The sequence below is a fragment of the Kogia breviceps genome, chromosome 12 (genome assembly GCF_026419965.1).
Source record: "Kogia breviceps isolate mKogBre1 chromosome 12, mKogBre1 haplotype 1, whole genome shotgun sequence".
In the NCBI taxonomy this organism is placed as follows: Eukaryota; Metazoa; Chordata; class Mammalia; order Artiodactyla; family Physeteridae; genus Kogia; species Kogia breviceps.
The window spans coordinates 40,755,608-40,780,943 of NC_081321.1; the positions used below are offsets into that span (position 1 = coordinate 40,755,608).

Below are 25,336 nucleotides of genomic sequence, written 5' to 3' on the forward strand. Positions count from 1 at the left end.
GGAAACAAGAACGTCCACTATCACCCCTTCATTCCGCGTTCTTTTAATTTATATTTGTTTTTTTCCCATATAATTACTGATCATTTAGGTTTCTAGCTCTTACCTCACTCTGTAAGTTTGTCAGTAATTTGGTTTCCCTTTGCTAAAATCTCCTATGAAGATTTATCAATTTCTCCTTATAGGACCTTTCAGCTTTTTATACTATGTATTTTTTAACATCTTTATTGAGATGTAATTCACATTTAAAATATACAATTCATCCTTTTTAAGATGTGCTTTAATACGGTTCAACACAGTCCATCAAGTGCTATTATTTCATCATGAGAAAGAAGTAAAAATTTGTGATGCCAATATGGATATCTAATGAGGTTATGTAAATTAGAGCGACCTTCATTATTTATTAGAAAAACCCTCCTAGATGTCTAAATTGGCCGGATGTTTCTCACCTTGCTCATTTCCCTGAAGAAGACGTCTCTCAAGTTGGAAATGTTTTGGAAGATGGTCACATAACAGCCAATACGACTATCAAGAGGCAAAACAACAAACACGTAAAGTAAGTGTTGGTAAAGGAAGTCTTTGAAGTACAAGGTAGGAGCGTAAGCCAAAGCCACCGCCGGCTCTGCACAGAAAAGCACCTCACAGCCTAGGATCAGGACGTTCTGGGATCTGGATTCATCAGAGCCAGGCCAGGAGTACACTTGACTCTCAGGGTGGGAAGGCCAGAGAAGACATGACCAGCCTAGGCTGACACCAAAGTATAACAGATCTCTGTGAAAGAAGTTATCTGATTCAGGCTCTTTAGGTTCTGAAGTAGATATGAAAGTGCTTTGAAGAATTTTTAAAGTGTCGTACAAATATAAGGCCATACAAGTATAATTATTATAGTAAGTATTCTTTCTCAGTATACAATACTTGGACTTCTATGAAGCTGTATGTACATTAATGGAATTCTACCGTAAATGAATTGGGGAAGTTTACATTTAAAGAAACTATTAAATTTCAATTCTGTTTAAATTAGGAATCACATAATTAATGTTTTAGAATACATGTAGTCATTAAAAAGGCTCCCTCATTCATAGACTAATATAAAATACTCTAACTACAATTTCATTAAAGCATATCTTTTTTTTTTTTTTTTTGGCTGCGTTGGGTCTTCGTTGCTGTGTGCGGGCTTTCTCTAGTCGCAGTGAGCGGGAGCTACTCCTCGTTGTGGTACGCGGGCTTCTCATTGCAGTGGTTTCTCTTGTTGTGGAGCACAGGCTGTAGGGCGCATGGGCTTCAGTAGTTGTGGCACACAGGCTCAGTAGTTGTGGCTCGCAGGCTCAGTAGTTGTGGCACATGGGCTTAGTTGCTCCACGGCATGAGGGATCTTCCCGGACCAGGGCTTGAACCCGTGGGCCCTGCATTGGCAGGCGGATTCTTAACCACTGCGCCACCAGGAAGTCCCTTAAAGCATATCTTGTACAATGAAAAGGAAATAGGACACAAACAGAGCTTCTGTTCAGATTCTTCCAATGTGGAAAATTTACATCTAAAACATTTTTACCTACTGTGAAGCAAAGACATCTTCATTAATGGAAATACTCATCCCGTGGTGTATCTTCTACATGAATCCGGATGTTCACTAACCAAGCTTGTTTAAAACAATACATGCTTGAGCAGAAAACCAGATACTCCTAGTATGCATGATGACAGCACTTTACTTGCTAAGCTCTCTCCTATCCAAGAAGCATCTTGTCTTTAAACAAAAGTTTAAAGAAAAGCTGGTAAGGCAAGGATGGTAATCTCTGTATTGCAGACGAAGAAACCAGGGTCGAGAGAGAAAGGTGGCTTGCCTAATATCACACAGCAAGTTACGAGCAGGGCTGAGGCTACATTCCACTCTTGGACCAAGGCTCTTTTCATGAGGACATGTTTGGTCTGCCAGGTGGCCTGGGACTCCACTGGCCCGAGGGTCTAGCCCTTTCCTGAATCTTAATCATTACCTATTATAAAGAACAGGCAGCTCCTCTAGTAGTTCCTGGTTCAGATCTTCAAATACAACCTGGGCTTTGTTGAACTCTTCCTCTGCCTAGGTGGTAAAAGAAACAGGACAATTCCCCTCATTCCTGAACCCAAAGCTAGAGGCTGCTTCCTTTATTCTCTGCATGTTTTCAGGGACGGGGCTTACTTGGAACCATGCCTCCCTTCCCCAGACCTATGTCCTCCCCAACCTCAAGTCTCTGACCATCCTTAAGTCTCTGACCATCCTTAGAGCATCAGTGTCAGAGGGGACAGGATTTCCTTCAGGACACTGGAGGCTGAATTAATCGTTTCTTAAACCCAGCTTGGCCCAGCCACTTGCCACCATTATGGGGAGAAGGAGGGCAGGGAGGTTTTACCAGCCTCTTCTTTACCTTGGCAGTCTTGGCCTCATCTTTCTTCTTGGCATTCTGTACCGCCTCCAGGTGGTGTCGGGCACTGTCATAGTCCACGAGTTTCCGGCTCCGTTTGGCAATTCTTTCCTAACCCAGAGTCAAGAGAGAGGGCCTTGATACTCACTTTTCGGTGGCCAGGATGTGGGTAACGGAGTATCAAACAGAGAAGCAAGATTCCTGTCCTAGTATCAAATTTTACTCTCTAACAGGGTTTTGTGCCAAAGGGATCGCCCTCATTATCTGGAAAGAATAGGAATTCTCAGGGGGAGAGAGAGTAGAGGGGAATTCTCCAGAGCACCTGGAAGCCTGCACTGAATTTTAATATATCCTGTGAACCCACTAGAAACTGGTTCAGCATCCGGAAGAAATGGCCTTGAGAATCCTACTAAATTCAAAGTCCGGAGTCTTGGGTTTTACTTCCAATGCTGCCATTTATTAGCCTTGTCACCTAGGGCAAGGTACACCTCTTCTGGAGCCTAAGTAGCCTCATCTGCCCTATAGTGTTATTTTAAAGATCACATGCTGAATATAAAGGGCTTTGAAAAGCCTAAGGCATAATACAAATAGTAAATTATTATGAGCACTGAGAGAATGTGTACTCAATCTCATCCCAATTGCAAATTATACCAGGGAGAGGCAAACAATGTTAATGGCTTTGTCTTGTTCTCTCAACCACAGAATTTGAAAGGATCTTGGTGATTATCTGATCCAATTTCCTATTCAATACACAAAGCTTCTCTACAATATCCAAGATAAGTAGTTCGACTTCTTCTTGAACAGAGAATAGAGAACTATCTCACAGTATATTTCATTTCTTTTTTGGAAAGCTTTAGCTATGAGAAATTTAAGTGAGGCTTCCTTTAATTTTTTCCTATATTAATCCAAAACCAGCACAGTGCCCAAGAGAGTAGACATTTAATAAATATGAGTTGAATGAATTAATGAATTCTAATTCTATTTTATGGAACAGTTTAGAACAGGCTGAATTCCTCTTTTATCTAATAGACTTTCAAGTATTTGAAGATAATTATTATAACTCCTCCAAGTTTCCTCTTCTCTACAATAAACGTCTATAGTCCCACCAATTGTTTCTTACAACAAAATGGGATGCCCTGACCTGGATCTAATTCAAAGCCAGCCCAAATCTAGTTCACTGAAACCTAAGTCTAAATGTAACCTTCACACTACCTCTAACCCTCCTCCCTAACCTCTTGTCTAACCCTCGACTTTCAATCTTTTTCCTAACCTATCCAACTTCATTCCTAACCATGGGCTCTAACTCTGCTTATACTTTTAACCCAACATGTTTTCTAACTTATATGGGCCACCCATAACCCATCCTTGATTCTGTAAATTGATTACCTTAATCTCGCTGAATTGGGCTACATAGTTTTCCATGGTTCTCAAAGCCTGGTCAGATAGTTTCTCTTCATAGTCTTCCCAAAGGAGATCATTATTCTGTGGGATAGAGGCAGAGGGGAGTGGTGAGGGCTCCACTTCTCAACAGCAACTGCATTCCAGGGAAATACCCAAATTCTTCCTGCAACAAACTTCCTTTTTGGAGCACTGATATTTTTAGAATATCATTTTGGATTCTGGGGAAGAGTCAGATGAAGAAACAGCCCTTCCCCAAGGAACTGCCATATAAGAGACTGGACATGCACTCAAGGGATTAAGAACAGGAACCAATGGTCAAGAGTCTTGGACTCTAGAGCTTGAAGGATAGGGAAGTTTGGGAGCAAATAACTGCATGAAACTGGTTCTCAAAAACAACCAATTGGTTTTGTGTAGGTAAAACTCCCTACGGTTTTAAAGAGAGGAAGAGGGTAAAAAACAGAGGAATCCACAGATTACAGAAAACTTGTTTTTAACTTCATATAATATTTTCCTGTTACAGCTTTTTCCTACCACCTGTGACCACAGCTATACAAATGAACAGTGTGAACTGGCTCCTTTGTTTTCCTATTTGCTTGGACAGAGAGGCTGGGGTGAGGTTGAGATGAGGGTAGAGCGAGTGTTGAAGAGCTGTAAAGCCCGGAATACTCTTACCGCTACGATGGCCTTCAGCTCCTCATGACCATCCCACTTGCTGCTGTAGATCTCCTGCAGGGTTTCTGACACTCTCTTTGAACTTTCATGCATCACTGAAAAGGAGAGAACTCAGTCCTACCATAAAGCAGTTTGGTATCATCATATGGGTGACAGACAAATCAGTGGCTCCAGTCCAAAAGGACAAACTCAGAAGGTTTGGGTTATCAGTCAGAGAAGCTGGATGGGGCTGGGATAGGAAAAGTTACTCTTCCTTGGCCCACAAAGATCCAGGAGTCAGGCACAGGCAAGTGATGAAAAGCCTGAGTACGGCTGTTTTTTTTTCCATCCCCCCATACCTCTTAGTAGCTGCATAAATGCCCTCTGGATCCCCCTGTGCTCCGATACCCACCTTTGACTGCACTGAGGAAGTTCTTCAGGTCCTTGTATAGCTTGTGGCCTTCCACCTGAAAGGGAGAAATGCCTTTGATGACTCAAGAGATATATTTGGAAAGATGCTCCAGAAGTCAAAGTTGAAAAGTAGGTTAAAAGCAGAAATCAATCCTGGAATTTCTTCAAACATTTGCAATTGTTATATATTAGCCTCTACTCTCGTTACCAAGAAGTTGTTGATTGTCTCTTTTGGGGCAAATTTTAAGTTGGGAAATCGCTCCCATTGCACTGGCGTGTCTTCTTTCCTCTGTTTGTTCTCCCTTCCAGTGAACTAGAACCTATAGTTCCTCTGTTGGAATTTAAGAGTCCTGTGTGACACTATATACGTGATCCTCTGACTTACACCTTCCTCTCTGGGTAGAAAAACTGCTACCATTTTCTACAGACACCAGGCCCTCTTCTTCTCTGCAGCCTCACACAGGCCATTCCTCTTCTCCCGTGCACTTCATTTTTTTTTTTTCCTGTATTATATGTTTTAATCAATAACACTCTTTACCAGGCCTAATTATAGGCAGGTCTTAGGAAAATTTAGGTTCATCATCATGAAACTAAATTGTGTCATCTCTAGGAAGATTTTGACCAATGTATAGGTTTTTTTTTTTTAATTAACTTTTTTTTTTTTTTTTTTTTTTTGCAATACGCGGGCCTCTCACTGTTGTGGCCTCTCCCGTTGCGGAGCACAGGCTCCGGACGCGCAGGCTCAGCGGCCACGGCTCACGGGCCCAGCCGCTCTGCGGCTTGTGGGATCTTCCCGGACCGGGGCACAAACCCGTATCCCCTGCGTCGGCAGGTGGACTCTCAACCACTGCGCCACCAGGGAAGCCCTGCACTTCATTTCTTAATAGCTCTATTAGAACTTCAGCCCACTGGTCTTCGGTTGGCCTTCTGTATTTGGAGCAGACTAATTTCTCTTGCACACAGGATTGAAGATGTCTCTCACGTGGCTTGCACCGAGTCCTCTGTTTCAGATGCTTCCTCAGTTGTTCCTCATGGTGTTGTCTAAAGCCCATTCCCATTCTGGTCTCTTTCCTCTATGTGAACTCTGGTTTCCAGTTGGGCGAGAAGGAATTTTGAGGCCAGGCTGTTGACATTTTGGAGCTTGACTTCAGGAGCGTGAGACTGGACTGAAAAGTGCAGCCCACATCAAGGGTATCGTACAGGGCCAGGCCTACAGACCAGGACAGTGATCCTCACACCAGTTCAGATGATTTGAGCTAAGATCCATTTTGCAGGACATGATAAAAAGACTTGTGAACTTGTTCACTTGTTTTATTTGCTTATGTTCATTATAGGTAGGCTATTGAGCATACCAAAAGTATAAAAAATTTATGAGAGAAAAGCTGAAAATTCAGAAAATTCTATCTAATAACTTCCATTTTTAATTTTTTTTTTTTTTTTTTTTTTTTTGTGGTACGCGGGCCTCTCACCGTTGTGGCCTCTCCCATTGCAGAGCGCAGGCTCCGGACGCGCAGGCTCAGCGGCCATGGCTCACGGGCCCAGCTGCTCCGCGGCATGTGGGATCTTCCCGGACCGGGGCACGAACCCGTGTCCCCTGCATCGGCAGGCGGACTCTCAACCACTGCGCCACCAGGGAAGCCCCATTTTTAATTTTTTAATCTGTGCAATTCTTTGAGGGAAAAATCATTATTATTTAATTTCAGCAGCAGAAAACCCAGGTCTACTTGGTCAAGTAAACAAAGGAAACTGGACTAATTATTTTATTCATCTTCTTGCCTCCAGATGTCACCTCTGAGCCAGTCCAAACTCTTGACCATACCTCAGGTTAAAAGTCCTTTTCAAGAGGCTGAATGCCAGGGCTCAAGGGACACGAAGACACAGTCTCAAGGGAATCTAAGGCGCTGTCAAAGAGGTAGGAGAAGAACTGGGATCAATGGTGTGTTATAGCAAATGAGGATCAAGACAGCATCCTTGGTTTTCCCTGGTGGTGCAGTGGTTGAGAGTCCACCTGCTGATGCAGGGGACATGGGTTCATGCCCGTGTCCGGGAGGATCCCACATGCCGCAGACCAGCTGGTCCTGTGAGCCATGGCCGCTGAGCCTGTGCACCCGGAGCCTGTGCTCCACAACGGGAGAGGCCACAACAGTGAGAGGCCGGCGTACCGCAAAAAAAAAAAAAAAAAAAAAGACAGCATCCTCTGATGACTGAAGAAGGATCAGATACTACAGAGAGGTTAGAATGCATGAAGAATCAGTAAATCACTGAACTTCGTAATTGGAGGTCACTGGTGACCTTGAGAAAGTGCTTTCAACAACACGATAGAGACAGATTCAGTCAGTTAACAAAATTCAGAAACACTTAGCATTCACCAGGAAAGACGTCTCACTTCCTCTTTGCTTTTCATTCACAGAAAAAAAAGTTTAAACAGTCTAAGATGTTAAATGTACATAATAGCTTTTAAATATGGATATGGTAGGTAGGTATAACTTTGAGAGTTTTGAAAATGTGATAACCATGGTTTGAAAGAGCTTTGGGGATTATAAAAGTTAAGGGCTTCCCTGGTGGCGCAGTGGTTGAGAATCCGCCTGCTGATGCAGGGGACGCGGGTTTGTGCCCCAGTCCGGGAAGATCCCACATGCCGTGGAGCGGCTGGGCCCGTGGGCCATGGCCGCGGAGGCTGCGCATCCGGAGCCTGTGCTCCGCAACGGGAGAGGCCACAACAGTGAGAGGCCCGCGTACCTCAAAATAAATAAATAAATAAAGTTAACAAGGACTTTAATTTCTTGGAAAACAACATGGACCCAACTTTTTACTTCACCATGAAGATTTGGTCTCCAAAATACATGTTTGAATAACAAAAGCTGTTAAACGATCTTGCATAATTCTACAAATGAAATTCTTCATTTTCTTATCCCACTAGATATTATATGGCCTGAAAAATCAGATCAGTGATCAAGGCTACCACGTATGGTGGTACAGGTTGTATGTACACTGTTCAAAACTAAGGGTACTATTTATACCATAGTCCATGTTTTAGAATCAAGTCTTTTGGTCAAAGTTCTTCTTTTCTGCTCCTGTTTCCTTTGAGAGGAGAGAGAGAGAGGGAGAGAGACAGAGAGAGAGGTGGTGGTAGTAGAGGGTGGGGTGGTGGGATAGCACCTGTGTCTTTTTATTCCTTTGACCTGAAATGTCTCCAGGCTGAATAATCCCAGCATCTTGGCTGAATAATCCCAGCATCTTTCTTCTCTCCTGACAGATGTGACTCTCACAGTCTTAGCTTTCCACTGGTTTGGGAGTCAAAAACTTGTTCCTACTACCAACTAGCAAGTGATTCCACTTCTCTGGCTTTAATTTTCTCATCTGTAAATACCAGGTAAGACTAGCTCTAAATGTTATGATTTTATCACTTCTGCTGTCTAAGTCCTTGCAAAATTCTTGGCAGTACCATAAGGAGTCTGAGTTAGTCCTTCCCATCCCTTATATTGATACAAAGTCCCAGCCCTCAGTTAATGAATCACTCACTCTGGAAGTGCGTCCTAAGCACTCAGGTAGCAGAGCTATGTCCTAAGCGACTGAGGTTCTGAGGATGGAGAAGTGCCTGTCCTGGGGTTCCCAACTTGCTAGAGAAAAATGGACTCAGAATCCCAAACACTCAGCAAAATAAGAGCATGACCAACCCTGAGCAAGTGCTGACAGTTCTTGATCTAATCGAGGTCCAGAAGGGAAAGATGAAGCTCGATTGTTAGATGTGATTTTAAAGGCAATGAACTGGAAGCAGCTGTCACTACCAGAAATAAGAGATTAAAATGTTGCTTGACGAAAATAATTCTTTCCCATTGGCTTGGCCAAAAAGTTTGCTCGGGTTTTTCCATAAGATGTTATGGAAAAATCAACCCGATATATGTTTTGAGGAAAGGGAAAGAGGGGAGGAAGATCCCACATGCCCCGGAGCAACTAAGCCTGTGCACCACAACTACTGAGCCTGTGCTCGAGAGCCCGTGAGCCACAACTACTGAACCCGTATGCCACAACTACTGAAGCCCACGCACCTAGAGCCCATGTTCCACAATAAGAGAAGCCACCGCAGTGAGAAGCCTGCGCACTGCAACGAAGAGTAGCCCCCACTCGCCACAACTAGAGAAAACCATGCGCAGAAAGGAAGACCCAATGCAGCCAAAAATAAATAAATTTTTTTAAAAAATTTACCTACAAACTGGTTGCAAGTGAAAGGTAGGGCACATGACCAACTGGTCCAACTTCTGGAATACTTCACTTTCAATTTCCTTGTCCTTTTTCCTCCCGTTCAACTTAGACAGCTAGGTCCAGCTTCAGACCTGACTTTTTTCACTGTCTTTCTCCTTAAACGGTGAGAGCCTTGAGAACAGGCATGTTGTCTTATTCAAGTTGAAGTCCCGGCATCTAGCACAGTGCCTGGCATACAGCAGGTACTTATGAAATGTTTGTTAAATAAACTTCCCAAGCATGTTCAAACACCAGTTACTATGTGTATCATTCTCTCAGGAGAAAAGTTTTTCCTTATTCCTAGACTAACTCCATTTCATTTCTCAAATTATTTCCCTGCTCAAGTGGTGCTTAGTTGGTAGGCTCACATAGGGAATTCTGAGGGGGCTGTCCCATCTGATCCTCTTATCCTGCTTGTTTTTTTTAAAATTTTGGGCTGCATTGGGTCTGTTGCTGTGCGCGGGCTTTTCTCTAGTTGCGGTGAGCGCAGGCTTCTCCTTGCGGTGGCTTCTCTTGTTGAAAGAGCATGGGCTCTAGTAGTTGCGGCACATGGGCTCAGTTGTTGCGGCCTGTGGGCTCTAGAGTGCAGGCTCAGTAGCTGTGGCGCACAGGCTTAGTTGCTCCACGGCATGTGGGATCTTCCCGGACCAGGGCTCTAACCCATGTCCCCTGCATTGGCAGGCAGATTCTTAACCACTGCGCCACCAGGGAAGCCCCCTCTTATTCTTCTTAATGGCCCTTCCTTCATCTCCTACCCTTTCCACCCACACATCTGCCACTGTAGGTCTATCCTATAAGTTAGAGAAAGGACTGAGGGACAGAATGGGCCAAGAGTCAGAAACCTTTCAAAGCGGGTGTCAACTTACTGATTCCTATCCTGGAGTTGGAAGTAGAACAGTAACTGGAGTTGTGAAGAGGCCCAGAGAGGCCTGCTTGTGAGGTAGAGGGGAAAAAGCACAGGGTTTAAGTTAGAATCCTAGCTCCGCAACTCTTATGGTATTATTACCTTGATTATATTACTTCTCTCTCAATCAGATCCTATTTCCCTTTGATGGAGTTAGACTAGATCAGTGGTTGCCAAATGCTGTTCTCAGACTAGCTGCTACATAATAAACACAGAAAGCTTAAGGTAAAATACAGATTCTCTAGTTAATGATCACCTATGGTTAATACCACACAAAAAAGGAGACGACCAGACATTATGTGCCTCCAGATGGAAGAATATAACACCTATAATAACAAGTATGCTTGCCTCCAAAACAAACAAAAACAAAAATCTGAATCTCATCAAGCCTCTAAATCTAACTATTAATTTACAGAAAATACGAGACGGAGTAACATGTTAAACAATACCATGGAGATTCAATCAGCAAAATTTAGAGACTGCAGGAAACTGCAGGAAAACCACCTAGTATCATCAACAAATAAACTGCAAAAAGGAGGGATTAGAAACCTACAGACTAAGAGATTTATTAAACATGGCAACAAATTGCTGATTTAAACAAATTGTTATAAAAATGACACAGAAGAGTGTGAACACTGAATATTTTATGATATTAAAAAATTATTGCTAATTTTTTTTTTTTTTTTTTTTTTTTGCGGTACGTGGGCCTCTCACTGCTGTGGCCTCTCCCGTTGCAGAGCACAGGCTCCGGACGTGCAGGTCCAGTGGCCATGGCTCACGGGCCTAGCCACTCCGCGGCATGTGGGATCTTCCCAGACCCGGGCACAAATCCGTGTCCCCTGCATCGGCAGGCGGACTCTCAACCACTGCACCACCAGGGAAGCCCCATGCTAATTTTTAAGATATTACTAAAATTTATGTTTTAGCTGGATATTTAATCTGAAATATCTGAAAAGATATTTGTATTAAATTAAGTAAAAAAGTTACAAAACCATAAGAATGGAAGTTTCACTTGTAAACCTATTTATTTGTTGTGGATATATTTAGAGATCATACACATACATAGCAAAGTAATTGTAAGCATAAAAAAAACAGTAGTTGTAGCATGGGAGGTGTGAAATCATTATTTTTTAATTCACTTTTTTCTTGATATACTTTGTGGGGTTTTTTGGCCATGCGGCTTGTGGGATTTTAGTTCCCCAACCTGGGACTGAACCCAGGCCCTGGGCTGTGAGAGCACAGCGTCCTAACCACTAGACCACCCGGGAATTCCCTCTTGATATACCTTCTGATTTGTTGTAATGATTAAATGTTTTATAGAAAAATATTTTTAGGTGTGATAATGATTTTGTGGTTATATTTTAAGTTTTTATCTTTAGAGACTGATAATGAAATTTTTATAGATAAAATGCTATCTAGAATCTGCTTCATAATGATCAAGGATGGGGAAAGTGGGTAGAGACATAGATGAAACAAGATTCCCAAGAGATGAAACAAGATTCCCAAGAGTTGATAAATTATTGAAGTTGGGTAATGGGTACCTGTGGATTCATTATACAGGTTTTTCTATCTTAGTATATATTTGAAATCTTCCATTAAAACAAGTTTAAAATATAGATTCCCGGGCTTCCCTGGTGGCGCAGTGGTTGAGAATCTGCCTGCCAATGCAGGGGACACGGGTTCGAGCCCTGGTCTGGGAAGATCCCACATGCCGCGGAGCAACTGGGCCCGTGAGCCACAACTACTGAGCCTGCGCGTCTGGAGCCTGTGCTCCGCAACAAGAGAGGCCGTGACAGTGAGAGGCCCGCACACCGCGATGAAGAGTGGCCCCCACTTGCCACAACTAGAGAAAGCCCTCGCACAGAAACGAAGACCCAACACAGCCAAAAATAAATAAATAAATTTATAAAAAAAATATATATATATAGATTCCCAAGCCCTACTGCCAGAGATGTTGCAGTATTTCTCAAATGATCCTGATACAGTCAACTACTGAATTAGATTATAGCTAATATCCTTTTAATATAATTTTTAAAAAATAAATTTATTTATTTTTTGGCTGCATTGGGTCTTCATTGCTGCGCATGGACTTTCTCTAGTTGTGGCGAGCAGGGGCTACTCTTGGTGCATGCGCGGGCTTCTCAATGCAGTGTCTTATTGCAAAACATGGGCCCTAGGTGGGTGGGCTTCAGCAGTTGCAGTATGCAGGCTCAGTAGCTGTGGCACACGGGCTCAGTAGTTGTGGCTTGCGGGCTCTAGAAAGCAGCCTTGGTAGTTGTGGCACACGGGCTTAGTTGCTCCGCAGCATGAGGGATCTTCCCGGACCAGGGCTCGAACCCATGTCCCCTGCATTGGCAGGCGGATTCTTAACCACTGCACCACCAGGAAAGTCCCTAATATAATTTTAAAGAATTATTTTCCATATAATTCTTACATTATACCATAAAGAATCTGACTGGTCTTTGGCCCTGGTTTCTGAGAAGTAACTTCTAAATCCTTGGGATTTTGTTATTCATGGTGGGCCTCTCAGATCATACCTGTGTCTATGCTAAACAAATGACTCAGGATGGTGGCTGGTCAGGTGGGAAAGGTGAACCAAGTGATTAGAGGGTTGGGGCTTTCATACAGGTGATATCAGTATGACCTTCAGAAAGGAGAGGAGGGAAGTTAGAGATTAAGTTCAATCACAAGGCCTATGATTCACTATGTAATGAAATCACAATAAAAACTCTAGACACCTGAAGTTTAGGTGAGCTTCCCTGGTTGGTAATCCTACATCAATGTGCTGGGAAGGTGACGTGTCTTGAGAACACAGAAGCTTCATGTTTGGGATCCTCCCAGACCTCACCTTGTATGTCTCTTCATTTGGCTGGTCCTGATTTGTACCCTTTATAATAAAACTGTAATTGTAAGTAGAGCACTTTCCTGAGTTCTGTGAGCCATTCTAGTGAATTACAGAAGATGAATGGTTGGTAGGAACCCCCAGATTTGTAGCCAGTTTGTCAAAAGTGCAGGTGGCCTGGGAACTTTGGAGCTTTACAGATGGTGTCTGAAGTGAGGTAGTCTAGTGGCAGACTATGCCCTCAACCTGTGAAATCTGAACTAACTCTGGGTATTTAGTGTCAGAATTGCATTGCAACTGGATATTCATTTAATAACTAACTCCCTTCTATTATAAGGAGGGGATCCAATCTCCAGGACTCATGTCAGAATTAAATGAGATAAATGTGATGCCTGGCACACAGAGATGGAAAGTCAATATCCCATAGGTTAAACCTCTGTAATCCACTTCTTTTCCCCCCATTTTTAAAAAATGAGCCACAAGTTTATTCTACAATTTTTCTGTATCAGGTAATCAATTCTGCAGAAGAATGCAAACATCACCTTTATTGTTAATATTTACATTTGGTTTTGTTAACAAACTTGGCAAAAAAAAAAACCCATAAGAATTTTTATACAAATTTTTAAAATTTCAAGAATATGATCTTCATCACTTCTGAAAGCTATTTAAGTCAAAAGCCAGTAAATATACAGGTTGAAAGGGAAGAGAAAAACATTGACAACAGATTATTTGAATTTCCCTCTTCCCAAATATCTAAAACATCACATATACCACTGTTTTCAGCATAGCTTGTGAAATCTAAAAATTTTGACTTCACTAGTCTGAAATAAATTCAGTAGAGATTGTAGTGGTGAACTACAGATTGTTTTCTTCTTGTGTAGTAAGAAGTTCAGTTCTCTTCTTATCAAACTCCACATTTGGTTCCAGATTTTTTTTTCTTCCTTGTAATATTTTCACTCTCCAATGGATTTTACCAGAAGGTAAACTACCTGTATTCTTGATGTCACATTCACTGGGTTCCTAGGAGGACTCTGGAATGGAGTCTTTGCCTGAATTGTTAGATGTTCCTGTAAACTGTTTATTGCTAACAGACTAGAATCATGACCAAATACTGAATGAAGGTCCTTTTCCTTCAGATCCTTTGCTGGAAAATGCACAGCACCTGACTTTCGTTTTGGCTGAGATGCACTCTTTTGTGTGTGTGTGTGTGTGATACACGGGCCTCTCACTGTTGTGGCCTCTCCCGTTGCGGAGCACAGGCTCCGGACGCGCAGGCTCAGCGGCCATGGCCCACAGGCCCAGCCGCTCCACGGCATGTGGGATCTTCCCGGACCGGGGCATGAACCGTGTCCCCTGCATCGGCAGGCGGACTCTCAACCACTGCGCCACCAGGGAAGCCCTGAGATGCACTCTTATCCATATTGAAATTAGAAACTTATATGTCTGTGGCCCACATGGATAGTGATCTACCCTTACTTCTAAGTCATTTTCATGTATAATTAATTTATGTTCAGAAATGTCAGGAATGCATTCCTGTTCATTTTTATGTGGAGGTAGATGTGTAAAATTTTGTTTTATGTCATTTTCGGCTGGATTTAACATGGAACATTTATTAGATGTTTTCTCATCAAGCCCTCTCAATTCACTGGAAAAGTAGGGAATATGTTCTGAAATAAACACAAATTTTGTTCAGGTTCCTGGGTTTCTTCATATAGGAAACTCTGCTCAATCACTTGTACGTTATTTTCCCTGAAGTCTGAGATGTATGTTGCAATTCTAGCTTTTCTTTATATTCAAGCTTTTTCAGGACAGTTGCAGTAATAGGAGAAATGGATCTAATACTGTATTTTATTCTTTTAGGCATGTCCCTTTCATATGCCACAAAGTCAAAAACTAACTTAGTTACAGCATCATCAACAACTTGATAGTGATTACTCTGTGCAAAGTTTTTGTGCTGCTCACTTAGAATATGTGGCTGATATCTTCTTCCTTTACAAAAGGCTTTTTGAGTCTACTTGTTCTTGCTTTTTGTGGACCAATACCTCTTCTTTTCCCCACATCGCTTACAGAAGTGCTTGATTTCTTGAGTAAATACAACTCTTTTTTTCTTTTATTCAGTGTAGCATCTAATGTCATCAATATGAAGAATTTTTACTCCCCGTGACAAGGCATTTGATAATATACTATTTGAAGGAAAAAAATCATGGTCATTTCTAGCCTTTTTTTTTTTTTTTTTTCCAGTACACGGGCCTCTCACTGCTGTGGCCTCTCCCGTTGCGGAGCACAGGCTCTGGACATGCAGGCCCAGCGGCCATGGCTCAAGGGCCCAGCTGCTCCGCGGCACATGGGACCCTCCCGGACTGGGGCACGAACCCATGTCCCCTGCATCGGCAGGCGGACTCTCAATCACTGTGCCACCAGGGAAGCCCCATCTCTAGGTTTTTCGACTACTAATTTTCCTCTGATCAAACACACTGAATCTGGAGACTCAAATGAACTTCCATCATGGCTAGAATGAGGTGAAGTGGTTTCTGCACTATACGCAAATTCAGGGCTTGGTACACGAGAAATTTGTCCTTTTTATTTGAAATAAGATAACTGATATCTTTACTGAGAAATTCTTCAACTCGCCATCCCAGATCCTTAATGTCCTTTGGCAGTTTTTCAGATACAGTGACAGAAGGTAAGTCAATGTAAAATACTTTTCCCCAAAGTGGCTTACATTTGGATTTTTCTGGTTTTTGATCAGTTTTCAGAGTTTAAAGATGGCTATTTTTTTCATTTTCGACATGGATTCCACCCTGGAAATGTCCTTTGCTGTAGATCCTCATGGCTCCATAGTTTGTGGCAGCCACCTGGCATTCATATGCTGGGTCTGGAGAGGGTGTCACATCCCCCAGTTCTGGAAACACAACTCTCCAAGGCCCGCTGACTGGCCTGTTGCCTCTCTCCTTTTGCAGGCCACCAACTGTTGTCCACTTTTTTTTTTTAACGTTACTATATATGAATTATATACTTTTTCTTGTTCCAATTGCATGTGTACTATAGAATTTTCAGAGTTGGCTGCAGTGAACTGTTATCCACTTCTTAAAGTTAAGTTTTCTACATAAAATTACCCATAAATCCAGTGAAGACAGAAGGAACAGTGAGAACAGGAGGTTTGGGTGAGACTGACAGGTAAAAGATGGAGGTATTATTTTAGAATAAATGGCTTTGGTGAGGTAGATGCAGTGGACATAGAGGCAACAAAACATGGGGCCACTGAGATGAGAAGACCTTTAGGGTAGGAGAGAGGCAGCCTAGGGAAGATAGTAAGCCAGAAACTAAGGTGACAGGGACTTGTTTTGATTTTGTCTAAGGACCTGGTGATGTCACTGTACCCTGGGGGAACCACCAAGAGAAAAAAAGAACTTTCGTCTGTCCCCCTAAACCCAGAGTGAGCAGGAACAGAAAAGGTAATTTTCTGTGGTTCCCAGGAGAAGGATAAGCAGCAGGTCACCCTGTGGCCCTTACTCCCGGGGGGAGGATGGGTTAGTAGGGATGCTTGCTGATTTGTAGAACCTGCTGTTCTTCTGCCACTCGGCCCTCATATCTTCTTTCTTCCTCCAAGCTCCCCTTTCCCACCCTCCAGATTACCTGTTGTTGGTAGAAGTTATTGGCATTTTGTTCAAACCGTTCATCTTTGGTTTCCACAGTTTTCCCCAACTTCTGCAGTACCTGGGGATATAAATCAGAGAGGTGCACACTGTTATAGTCAAGCCTCTCTTAACTGTTGGCCTCATTTGACCCTGGCTTCTCTCAGAGTCTCAGATGCAACTTAAGGGATGTACTCATATCAACCCAACAGAATTAGAAATATAGCATGTTGCTAAAAAATCAATCATGTTTTATGGTTCTTCTCAAATTGGGGTACTCCTGGGGATGTGCAGCAGTGTACTAGGGGGTATATATAAAGACCAGAATAAATATGGTATATGTTCCTGGAATGAAACTGTTATTTACAGTGGTTTTCGGCGTGGGGGAGAGTATTATATTAAAACAAGAATTAATTAGAAAAATGCAAAATGTGCATGGCTTTTAAAGATAAAACATGAGCCTTGAAGATATTTTTTTACTTGAGAGACCCTCTTCCAGCCATAGCAGCAGATGATTCCTTTAGATAGATGAGGTCAGAGAGGTGAGCAGGAGACTCTTTTCTTCTGAAGGCCCTTGTGGAAAACTTTGAGAAGCCCTGATATTATGCATTTGAAACTCAGCTAGAAGTGAGTGCTGTCCATATTGATCTCCTCTCCCCTGGGACTGGGAGAGCCAACCATCATACTAATCTGAGTGCTGATGCAAAGGACATGGAAATGAGAAAGGCACAGCTCCTGTTCTCATAGGGGACACTCACTTATAACAAGGAAGAAAACCCTGACTCTTTTATCTGTAATCCCATTTTGGAAGGAGGCACCACCATCCCCCAGGCCCAAGTCAGAATCAGGAGCTGCCCTCAACTACTTCTCTCACTTCCTTCATGGAATCCCTCACCATCTGGAAACCATCCCATGACTTCCAGTCTCACTGCCATAGCTTTATTCCAGGCCTTCATTGTTTTCCACCTGGCCTGGTCTATCATGCTGCTGCTTAAAACCTTCTGATGATTCTCCATTCATCTGCTCAACAGATTTTTATTAAATGCCCAATATGGGACTTCCCTGGCGGCGCAGGGGTTAAGAATCCACCTGCCAATGCAGGGGACATGGGTTTGATCCCTGGTCTGGGAAGATCCCACATGTCACAGAGCAACTAAAGCCCGTGAGCCCTAGAGCCCATGCTCTGCAACAAGAGAAGCCACCGCAATGAGAATCCTGCGCACTGAGATGAAGAGCAGCCCCGGCTCGCCACAACTAGGGAAAGCCCATGTGTAGCAACGAAGACTCAACACAGCCAAAAAAAAAAAAAAAAGTATCTACAAGTTACAGTTCTAACTCTAGCATACATATGGGTCTCAATGATCTGACCCTTCATTGAGCCTCAGCTCTCTCAGTATTCCTTCTTCCGACCGGCCTCTCTCTCTCACACTTCTTTAGTTTTCTAATAAGCCATAGTGTTACTTGTTGTAGATGCTGTTATTTACAGTGGTTTTCGGCGTGGGGGAGAGTATTATATTAAATAAACCCATAACCCAATGCCCTCTTTCCAGAATGCTCTTCCTCACCTTATCATCAGCCAACTATCTAAAAAGACGTAATTCATACTCTATACCCTTTGTGACACTTAATCACATCTACTTCATCCCATTAATCAAGCTAAATCGCTCCCTCCTAAGCAGTTACAACTTCTGTACCTATATACACTTTTGTTACTGGTTTATGTTTTTTTGTTTCTTTTGGCCATGCTGTGCTGCTTGCGGAGTATCTTAGTTCCCCAACCAGGGACTGAACTCGGGCCCCAGCAGTGAAAGCGCTGAGTCCTAACCACTGGACCACCAGAGAATTCCCCTATTACTATTTTATTATTTGCATTTATCTATGTCTCCTTCTAAACTGTGAGCCCCTTGAGGACTGAGCACTTGCCTTATCTGTATTTCTCCATATCCAGCAAATAGATACTTTAATACTTACAACAGGAAGGAGAGTGAGACTGATACAGAAGGGAACCAATGGACTGGGCCTTGAATTAAGATTTTTTTTTTTTTTTTTTTTTTTTTTTTTTTGTGGTACGCGGGCCTCTCACTGTTGTGGCCTCTCCCGTTGCGGAGCACAGGCTCCGGACGTGCAGGCCCAGCGGCCATGGCTCACGGGCTCAGTTGCTCCGCGGCATGTGGGATCTTCCCGGACCAGGGCACGAACCCGTGTCTCCTGCATCGGCAGGCGGATTCTCAACCACTGCGCCACCAGGGAAGCCCTGAATTAAGATTTTGCTAGGGACTTCCCCGGTGGCACAGTGGATAAGACTCCGCGCTCCCAATGCAGGGAGCCAGGGTTCAATCCCTGGTCAGAGAACTAGATCCCACATGCATGACGCAACTAAGAGGTCACATGCCACAACTAAGGAGCCTGCCTGCTGCTACAAAGGAGACCGCGTGCCACAACTAAGGAGCAGGCAAGCCACAACCAAGGAGCCCATCTGCTGCAACTAAGAGCTGGTGCAACCAAATAAATAAATAAATATTTTTTTCAAAAAAAGATTTTGCTAGACTGCAGGTAAAAAGGGTGAGGTTAGAAAGAGGATTTCAGGCAAAGACAACATCAGCAAAGTCACAGGCGTATGCAAATTCATGGCAGTTTCATGAGATAGTTCAGCATGACTGGTTTAGGGTGTGTTATGGGGAGTGATGGGTAAGGAAACTAGAAAGGGAGATTGGAGTCTCATTGTGAAGGACTCTGAATCTTATGAAAGAGTGCCCAGGTCTTGGGTGTGAGACCGGCTCTATGTAGACTCTGACTAAGGTGTCTCCATTCTTAATCCTGAGGCTAACATCTCTCACTTCTGGAGCTCTCTCTATGGTGGTTAAGCTCAAGGTTGCTGGAGTGAGACAGATATATGCCCCTATCTTGGCTTTTCCACTTACTGGCTATAAGCCTTTGGGCAAATCACTTCCACTCTAGAGCCTCAGTTTACAGAACTCTCTTTTCCCCACTAAGATGATAATATCTCCTGGAGCTGTTGGGAGAATTAAATGATATTATACACATAAATTGTTTTCACAGTGCTGCCCTATGGTGAGTACTTAATACAAATGCTATCATTGTGTCTAGTTCCACTCCCTTCCCTATAAATACCTGTCTTTATTTCCTTTTCAGTTTAGCCATACGTGTTTGTCTGTGTCTCTCTACTCCACCTCACTTGACTGCCGGCCCTGGGTGTGCTCATCTTCCAAGGCTCCACCCTCTCCCCCCAACCAAACACCGTCCTCTACCAGAAAGTTGCAACACCACCTGTTTAGTGGTAATGGCAGCTCTCACTTCCTTCCTGCCACCCCTCCCTTCCTTTGTCTGGGGCTTGGTTCTTCTGCTGGGGGGTGGGGTGGGGGGAGAGGTGCTGAAAGGAGAGAGGTGTCAATTCAGTCTAGAGTCAGTGTGGCACACCCTGGAGCAGACCAATATCCCCAAACCCCGAAAGGCTCAAGGCAAAAAGGCTTGGAGGGTGTGGGAGTGTGTGTGTTGAGGGAACACTCCCACATTCAATTCTGAAACGGAAAAGATGAGTATGATCACCCTGAAAACATAACCCAATGCCCTGGGCCCAAAGTATTTGTTGCCTTAAGCAAGAGGGCCGGGCTTCCCTGGTGGCGCAGTGGTTGAGAGTCTGCCTGCCGATGCAGGGGACACGGGTTCGTGCCCCGGTCCAGGAAGATCCCACATGCTGCGGAGCGGCTGGGCCCGTGAGCCATGGCCGCTGAGCCTGCGCGTCCGGAGCCTGTGCTCTGCAACGGAGAGGCCACGACAGTGAGAGGCCGGCGCACCGCAAAAAAAAAAAAAAAAAGCAAGAGGGCCATGTGTTAGGGCACCTACACTATGTTGTAGATGTTCTTCCTCAACTAGAGTTCCTTGAGGAGGGAGGATGTATGGATACTCTACAGATGTTTGTTGAAAGAATTAATAATTCTACCTTTGGATTATTTACTAATGAAAGCCCATATAATGCCAATCCTTAAAGTCCTGCACTGAGAATTTTGCCCCAGTTTGCCTGGCCTAGCAGATAAGAAGTTAGAATACAGATTATTTAAAGAGAAAGAGAAGGGACAAGAGAGAAAGTAAATGTGGCAAAATGTTAACACTTGGTGAAACAGGTGAAGTATATTCCAGTGTTCATTGACCTATTTTAATTTTTGTGTAAGTTGGGGTGGAAGTATAAAGCTTAAAAAAAAAAAATCACTGCAGACATGTTTTATAGTTTAGTTAATTCTGTCAATTGGAGTAATTTGAAGAGGGGTTGGATATTAGACATTATGGAATTTTGTTACAAAATTTTTTCTTAGATGTGATAATACTGTAGTTATGTAAAAAACCCTTATTTTCAAGATATATTCTAAAGTAGGCTCTCCTTGATATGGCCCTAATATATTTTCCAGCCTTTTCTCCCACAACTCCCTGAGCTCCAGCTCAGTTGCATTTCTCCCTATTCCGCCTAAAAGGATTTCCAGATTCCATGCCTTGCTCATGCTGGCATTCCTCAGCTGGACTGCTCTCTCACCACTTGCCTGAGGAACTACTAATAAGCTATAATTCCTATCTCAAATTCAGCCTTCACTACAAAACCTCCCTCTATTCTCAATTCTTCTGTCCTCTGAATTCCCACGGACAAGCAGATCTCTCAGGTCACTTATTTTACTTTAAACAAACAAACAAACTACAACAACAAAAAAAACCCAACTGGACTGTAAGCTTCTAGCAGGCAAGAATGCTTCTTGCTCATCTCTAAATTCCCTCCTGGGTCCAGCCCAGTATCTCGGACAAAGGAGTTTTTCTGTAAATATTGCTGATTGAACCCTCTGGGATACAAGCTGAGTAAAAGTCAACATCAGAAAAGACCAACAAGGAGTGTTAAACAATGAATGCCCTTTCTTGGGGGAGATCTGAGAAGTCTGCCACAGGGAAATCACAAACAGATGGTGAAAGTATTAGTTTGAAATGTGAAGATGTATCATACTGTAAAAACACAATAAAGCCAGACTCCAGTTGAGTCTGAGTAGGAACTGGAAAATAAAACAAGAATGCTTCATCTTCATTGTGTTTAACAGTCACCAGACCTTCACTCCTAGGTTTGCTCCTTCGAAAAGATCAGCAGGAAGTGGGCAGGCACAGCAGGAAGTGGGGAGACACAGATGTTAGAGTGGTTTTTCAGGAAACTTGTAAAGAGAGCAGCCTGCAATTGGGATCCTAAGGCAGGACACCTGAGTTTCAGCGATAATTCTGCAACTTGCCAATCTCTTTAGAGACTTATTTCCTCATTTCTAAAGTTGGGATATTAATAGCGTGCTTAAAGAGTTGAAAAGATGAAGAGAGATCATATCACAAGAATGTGGGCTCCATAAAGAGAGATATCACATCCTTCTTATATTCCTGTGCTTTGTCCATAGCAGGCACTTGATATTTGACACATTAGTTGTTACATATTACTCAGATGATTACAGTCAACTGCTTATAGTAAAATTGCAGTGTTCCAGTGAGTCCTTTCTTTTGACTATATCATTGTCCCTCTATATCTTGCCTTCAATAACTTCCCAAGACTCAAAAACTCTGGCAGGCTGAGTTGAGCTCTTTCTCCCAAACCTAGGCCATTCCCATTCTATCCAGGTAACATCCACTACCTCTAGGGTGCCAGCTGTACAGCTCGAAGTTCAATGTCTGCCTGCCTTTGTGTCTAAGTCTGGGTTCAGAGTATCTCCTTGTTTTCTGCAACAACCTGGGAGTTCCTCAGGGCAGATTTGAGTTTGTGCCTCTCTCTGCTTTCTCAGGGTTCAGACTAGGAAGAAAGAACAGGGTGTACCTGGGCAGCTGGTTCTCTTTTGGGGATATACTTGACTCTGAGGTTTGAGGAGCCCTCTCCCCTTCTCACTTTGGTGTCCTCACCAAATTGAGTTTCCAAATCACGAAACATCAATTCTCATTTTACAGATGCAGAATCTGAAGCTCAGAGCAGGGATGTTATTTACCTGAGGCTTTGGAGCCCATGCTAAAAAAGGAAAGAAATCCTAAAGCAAGGGCGTAGTGTTGACAGGCTAGATGAAGACAGAAGGTGAAAGAGTGAGGTAAAATCAATTGCTGTGTCTTTTAAACATAACTATTATCCACGAGTTTTTGGTCTCTGGCGATTTCTTTTTGTTTTTCCAACCCATAGAGTAGCTGGCCTTCTCTTCTCTAGTACCTCCTTTTCCTCCACAAACCATTTCTAACTAGACCTTCCCGTAGGCTCTGATCACTATCAGATTTGTAACTCGACAGCCTTTGGAGAGACTGAAACCATGATCAAGGTGAAGTTAGGGTAAAGTAACAAAGTCTAGCCACACAAAAATCTTTTCCTTTTCCTCTGCTCTTTCACATGACCCCAGCTTCCTCAGACAAAGACCGGGGAAAAAACACACATTCTCCCTACCCCTCCACTGTGAACCTCTTAAACATAGGGACTACATCTATATTCTATCAATTCTCTGTTGATAATCCCACTTGGGAGAGCTGGCTGCCTTTAATCCTTCCCAGCACTCAAGCTAGTGCTCCGCTTTTAGAAGGTGATACAAATATTTAAATATTTAAATTCTTAAGCATATGGTGTTCATTCAAATGCTTCTAAGACCACAAAGTCTTAGAAAACCAAAATTCTCTCCCAGGTCCTTATCGCTCTCTCCCTCCGGTTTTTCTTCTAGCCTATTCATTTACCCATACCATCTCACCTACCAGAGTGTTGGTGGGTTCGGAGAGCAGGGGTTCAGGTTAGAAGCAAAGAAATTACTCTGAACGGGTAGAAACAGTAATGCCACTGAAATGTGTGGAGCAGCATCCACACCATCTCCGTAGGTGGGCAAGTTATAAACGGACATACAGACAGCCTACCTAGATGGAGCAGGGCCACCCACAGCTAACCGAAGATACAATGCAAAAAGAAGTGCTCCTTCCCCACCCTGAACAGGGTACTCTCCAACGCCAAAGCGAGGCACAGGAAGCAGATACGGGCTTCTGCTTACATCAGCTTAAGCAACGCCCCGCGCCCAGGCCGGGTCAGGTACAGAGTGAATTGGGCATAATTCCTCTAGTCCTCCTGGACTCCCGGTCCCAGCTAATGGGTGATGCTCGCTGGCAGGCCAGCTGGTCAGTACTGTCTTATGACTCTGGGAAATGACCCTCTTTGAACCTTCAATTTCATCATCTGTAAAAAATACCACCTTCGCTGGGTTGCGAGGCCAAAATCTGCTACACAGCAGTCACCAACGTTAGTTCCCCTTTCCTGGGTCAGCTTGGGCGTTGTTTAAGGTTCCTGAGAGAGGCCGCGAGACCCGTTTCCCAGCTTCGCCCATCCCTAACCAAGACCAGGCAAGGATCTGCCTTCTCTCAAATCTGTCTGATTCAATGGAAACCCAGTCCCTGTTCGCGTTTCCCGAGGTCAGCCGGATACCCGAGGGCGGTCCAGCCTCCCGGCTCCAAGCACTCTGCACGCCCTGGTCGCCCCGTTGGGCCTCGGCCTCGGCTCCCGGCTGCCTACCTTCTCCTGGGCCCTGCTGAACTTCTTCTGCACCTGCTTGGCGAAGAGGCCGGCGGCGCCGCTCGCCCTGCCCTCAGCCATCCTGCCGGCTCCCCAGGGGCAGCACGCCCTGGCCCGGAGCCCTGTGGTTTTCTCGGGGCCCCTGAGGAGGAAGTGAGGTTCCCGGCATGCCTCGCATCCGGTCGGGCGGGCCTTGCGACGCACACCCCGCCCCGCCGCCACTTCTGGCTCACCCTGGGCTGCCCGAGGCTGCCTGAGGCCCAGGGCGCCCGGCCGTCACGGAGACCCTGGCGAGGCCCACTCGAGGCCCAGCCGGTGGCGCCCTTGGGCCCTCCCCCCAAGCCCATCGCAGTCCGGCTTCCGGGTGCGGCCCGGGGAGGGGCCAATAGGGCACCTGAAGGGCTCAGGCTGGGGCTGGGGCTGGGCCTGTTCCCACGAGGCGGGAAAGGCGGGCCTGCCCTCAGGTGGCGCTCCAAACCCTCCGGCCCTGAGATAGAGGAACACCAGCCCTGTTGAAGAGTTTGCAAATGTGTGCCAAGACTCAGTGTTCCCGGAGAGCCAATTATCTGTAACCGATCAGCGGGGGAGGATAACTGAAACAAGGTAATAGAAAATACTGTGATTTCCACTCAGTAAGAGGGTTGTATAAGGGATTTCCCTGGTGGTGCAGTGGTTGAGAGTCCGCCTGCCAATGCAGGCACACGGGTTCGAGCCCGGTTTCGAGCCCTGGTCCTCGAAGATCCCACATGCTGCTGAGCAACTAAACCCGTGCGCCACAACTACTGAGCCTGCACTCTAGAGCTGGTGAGCCACAACTACTGAGCTCCGTGTGCCACAACTACTGAAGCCTGTGCTCTGCAGCAAGAGAAGGCACTGCAATGAGAAGCCCATGCACTGCAAGGAAGAGTAGCCCCCGCTCAATGCTCTAGAGAAAGCCTGAGTGCAGCAATGAAGACCCAGCACAGCCAAAAATAAATAAATTTTTTTAAAAAAAGAACGTTGTATGGGAAAACGGGTTTGACTTATATGGGTATGTGTACTGGTCACCAAGTAAAATTTCTTACTCCAGGGTGCAGTTTTTAAAGATGGAAACCATCTACCGGAGAGGTTCGCTCTGTCAACTGAAAAAAAAAAAAAAAAAGCACAACCTAAAAGTTGAGAATTACGTTTTATTTTGCGGACAAACCGAGGACTTAAGCCTGGGACACCGCCTCTCAAGTAGGTCTGAGAGACTGCCGGGAAGAGGTAAGGTTGGAGCCTGGATATATAGGAGTTTTTGCAACAAAGACCAGGTTATCAGAACATCAG

General features: G+C 44.2%; 1 protein-coding gene and 1 pseudogene across 3 annotated transcripts in view; both read right to left on the reverse strand.

Annotated features, from left to right (window-relative positions):
* BIN2 (bridging integrator 2) overlaps nucleotides 1-24,191 on the reverse strand; it is a 34,375-nt gene extending 10,184 nt beyond the window's left edge. The window contains exons 1-8 of one of the 3 annotated variants that reach the window (XM_059082803.2): nucleotides 24,029-24,191; nucleotides 16,481-16,561; nucleotides 4,858-4,912; nucleotides 4,467-4,561; nucleotides 3,780-3,875; nucleotides 2,397-2,504; nucleotides 1,986-2,071; nucleotides 447-522 (exon numbers count right to left, since the gene is read on the reverse strand). In XM_059082803.2, the coding sequence (XP_058938786.1) occupies nucleotides 447-522; nucleotides 1,986-2,071; nucleotides 2,397-2,504; nucleotides 3,780-3,875; nucleotides 4,467-4,561; nucleotides 4,858-4,912; nucleotides 16,481-16,561; nucleotides 24,029-24,109 (678 nt within the window). In that variant the 5' untranslated portion in view covers nucleotides 24,110-24,191. The remainder of the gene's footprint in view (nucleotides 1-446; nucleotides 523-1,985; nucleotides 2,072-2,396; nucleotides 2,505-3,779; nucleotides 3,876-4,466; nucleotides 4,562-4,857; nucleotides 4,913-16,480; nucleotides 16,562-24,028) is intronic. The other 2 variants (XM_067009308.1, XM_067009309.1) reach the window with 2 other exon arrangements.
* Nucleotides 14,807-15,675, reverse strand: LOC131767476 (protein DBF4 homolog A-like; annotated as a pseudogene).
* Nucleotides 24,192-25,336: the final 1,145 nt, after the last annotated feature.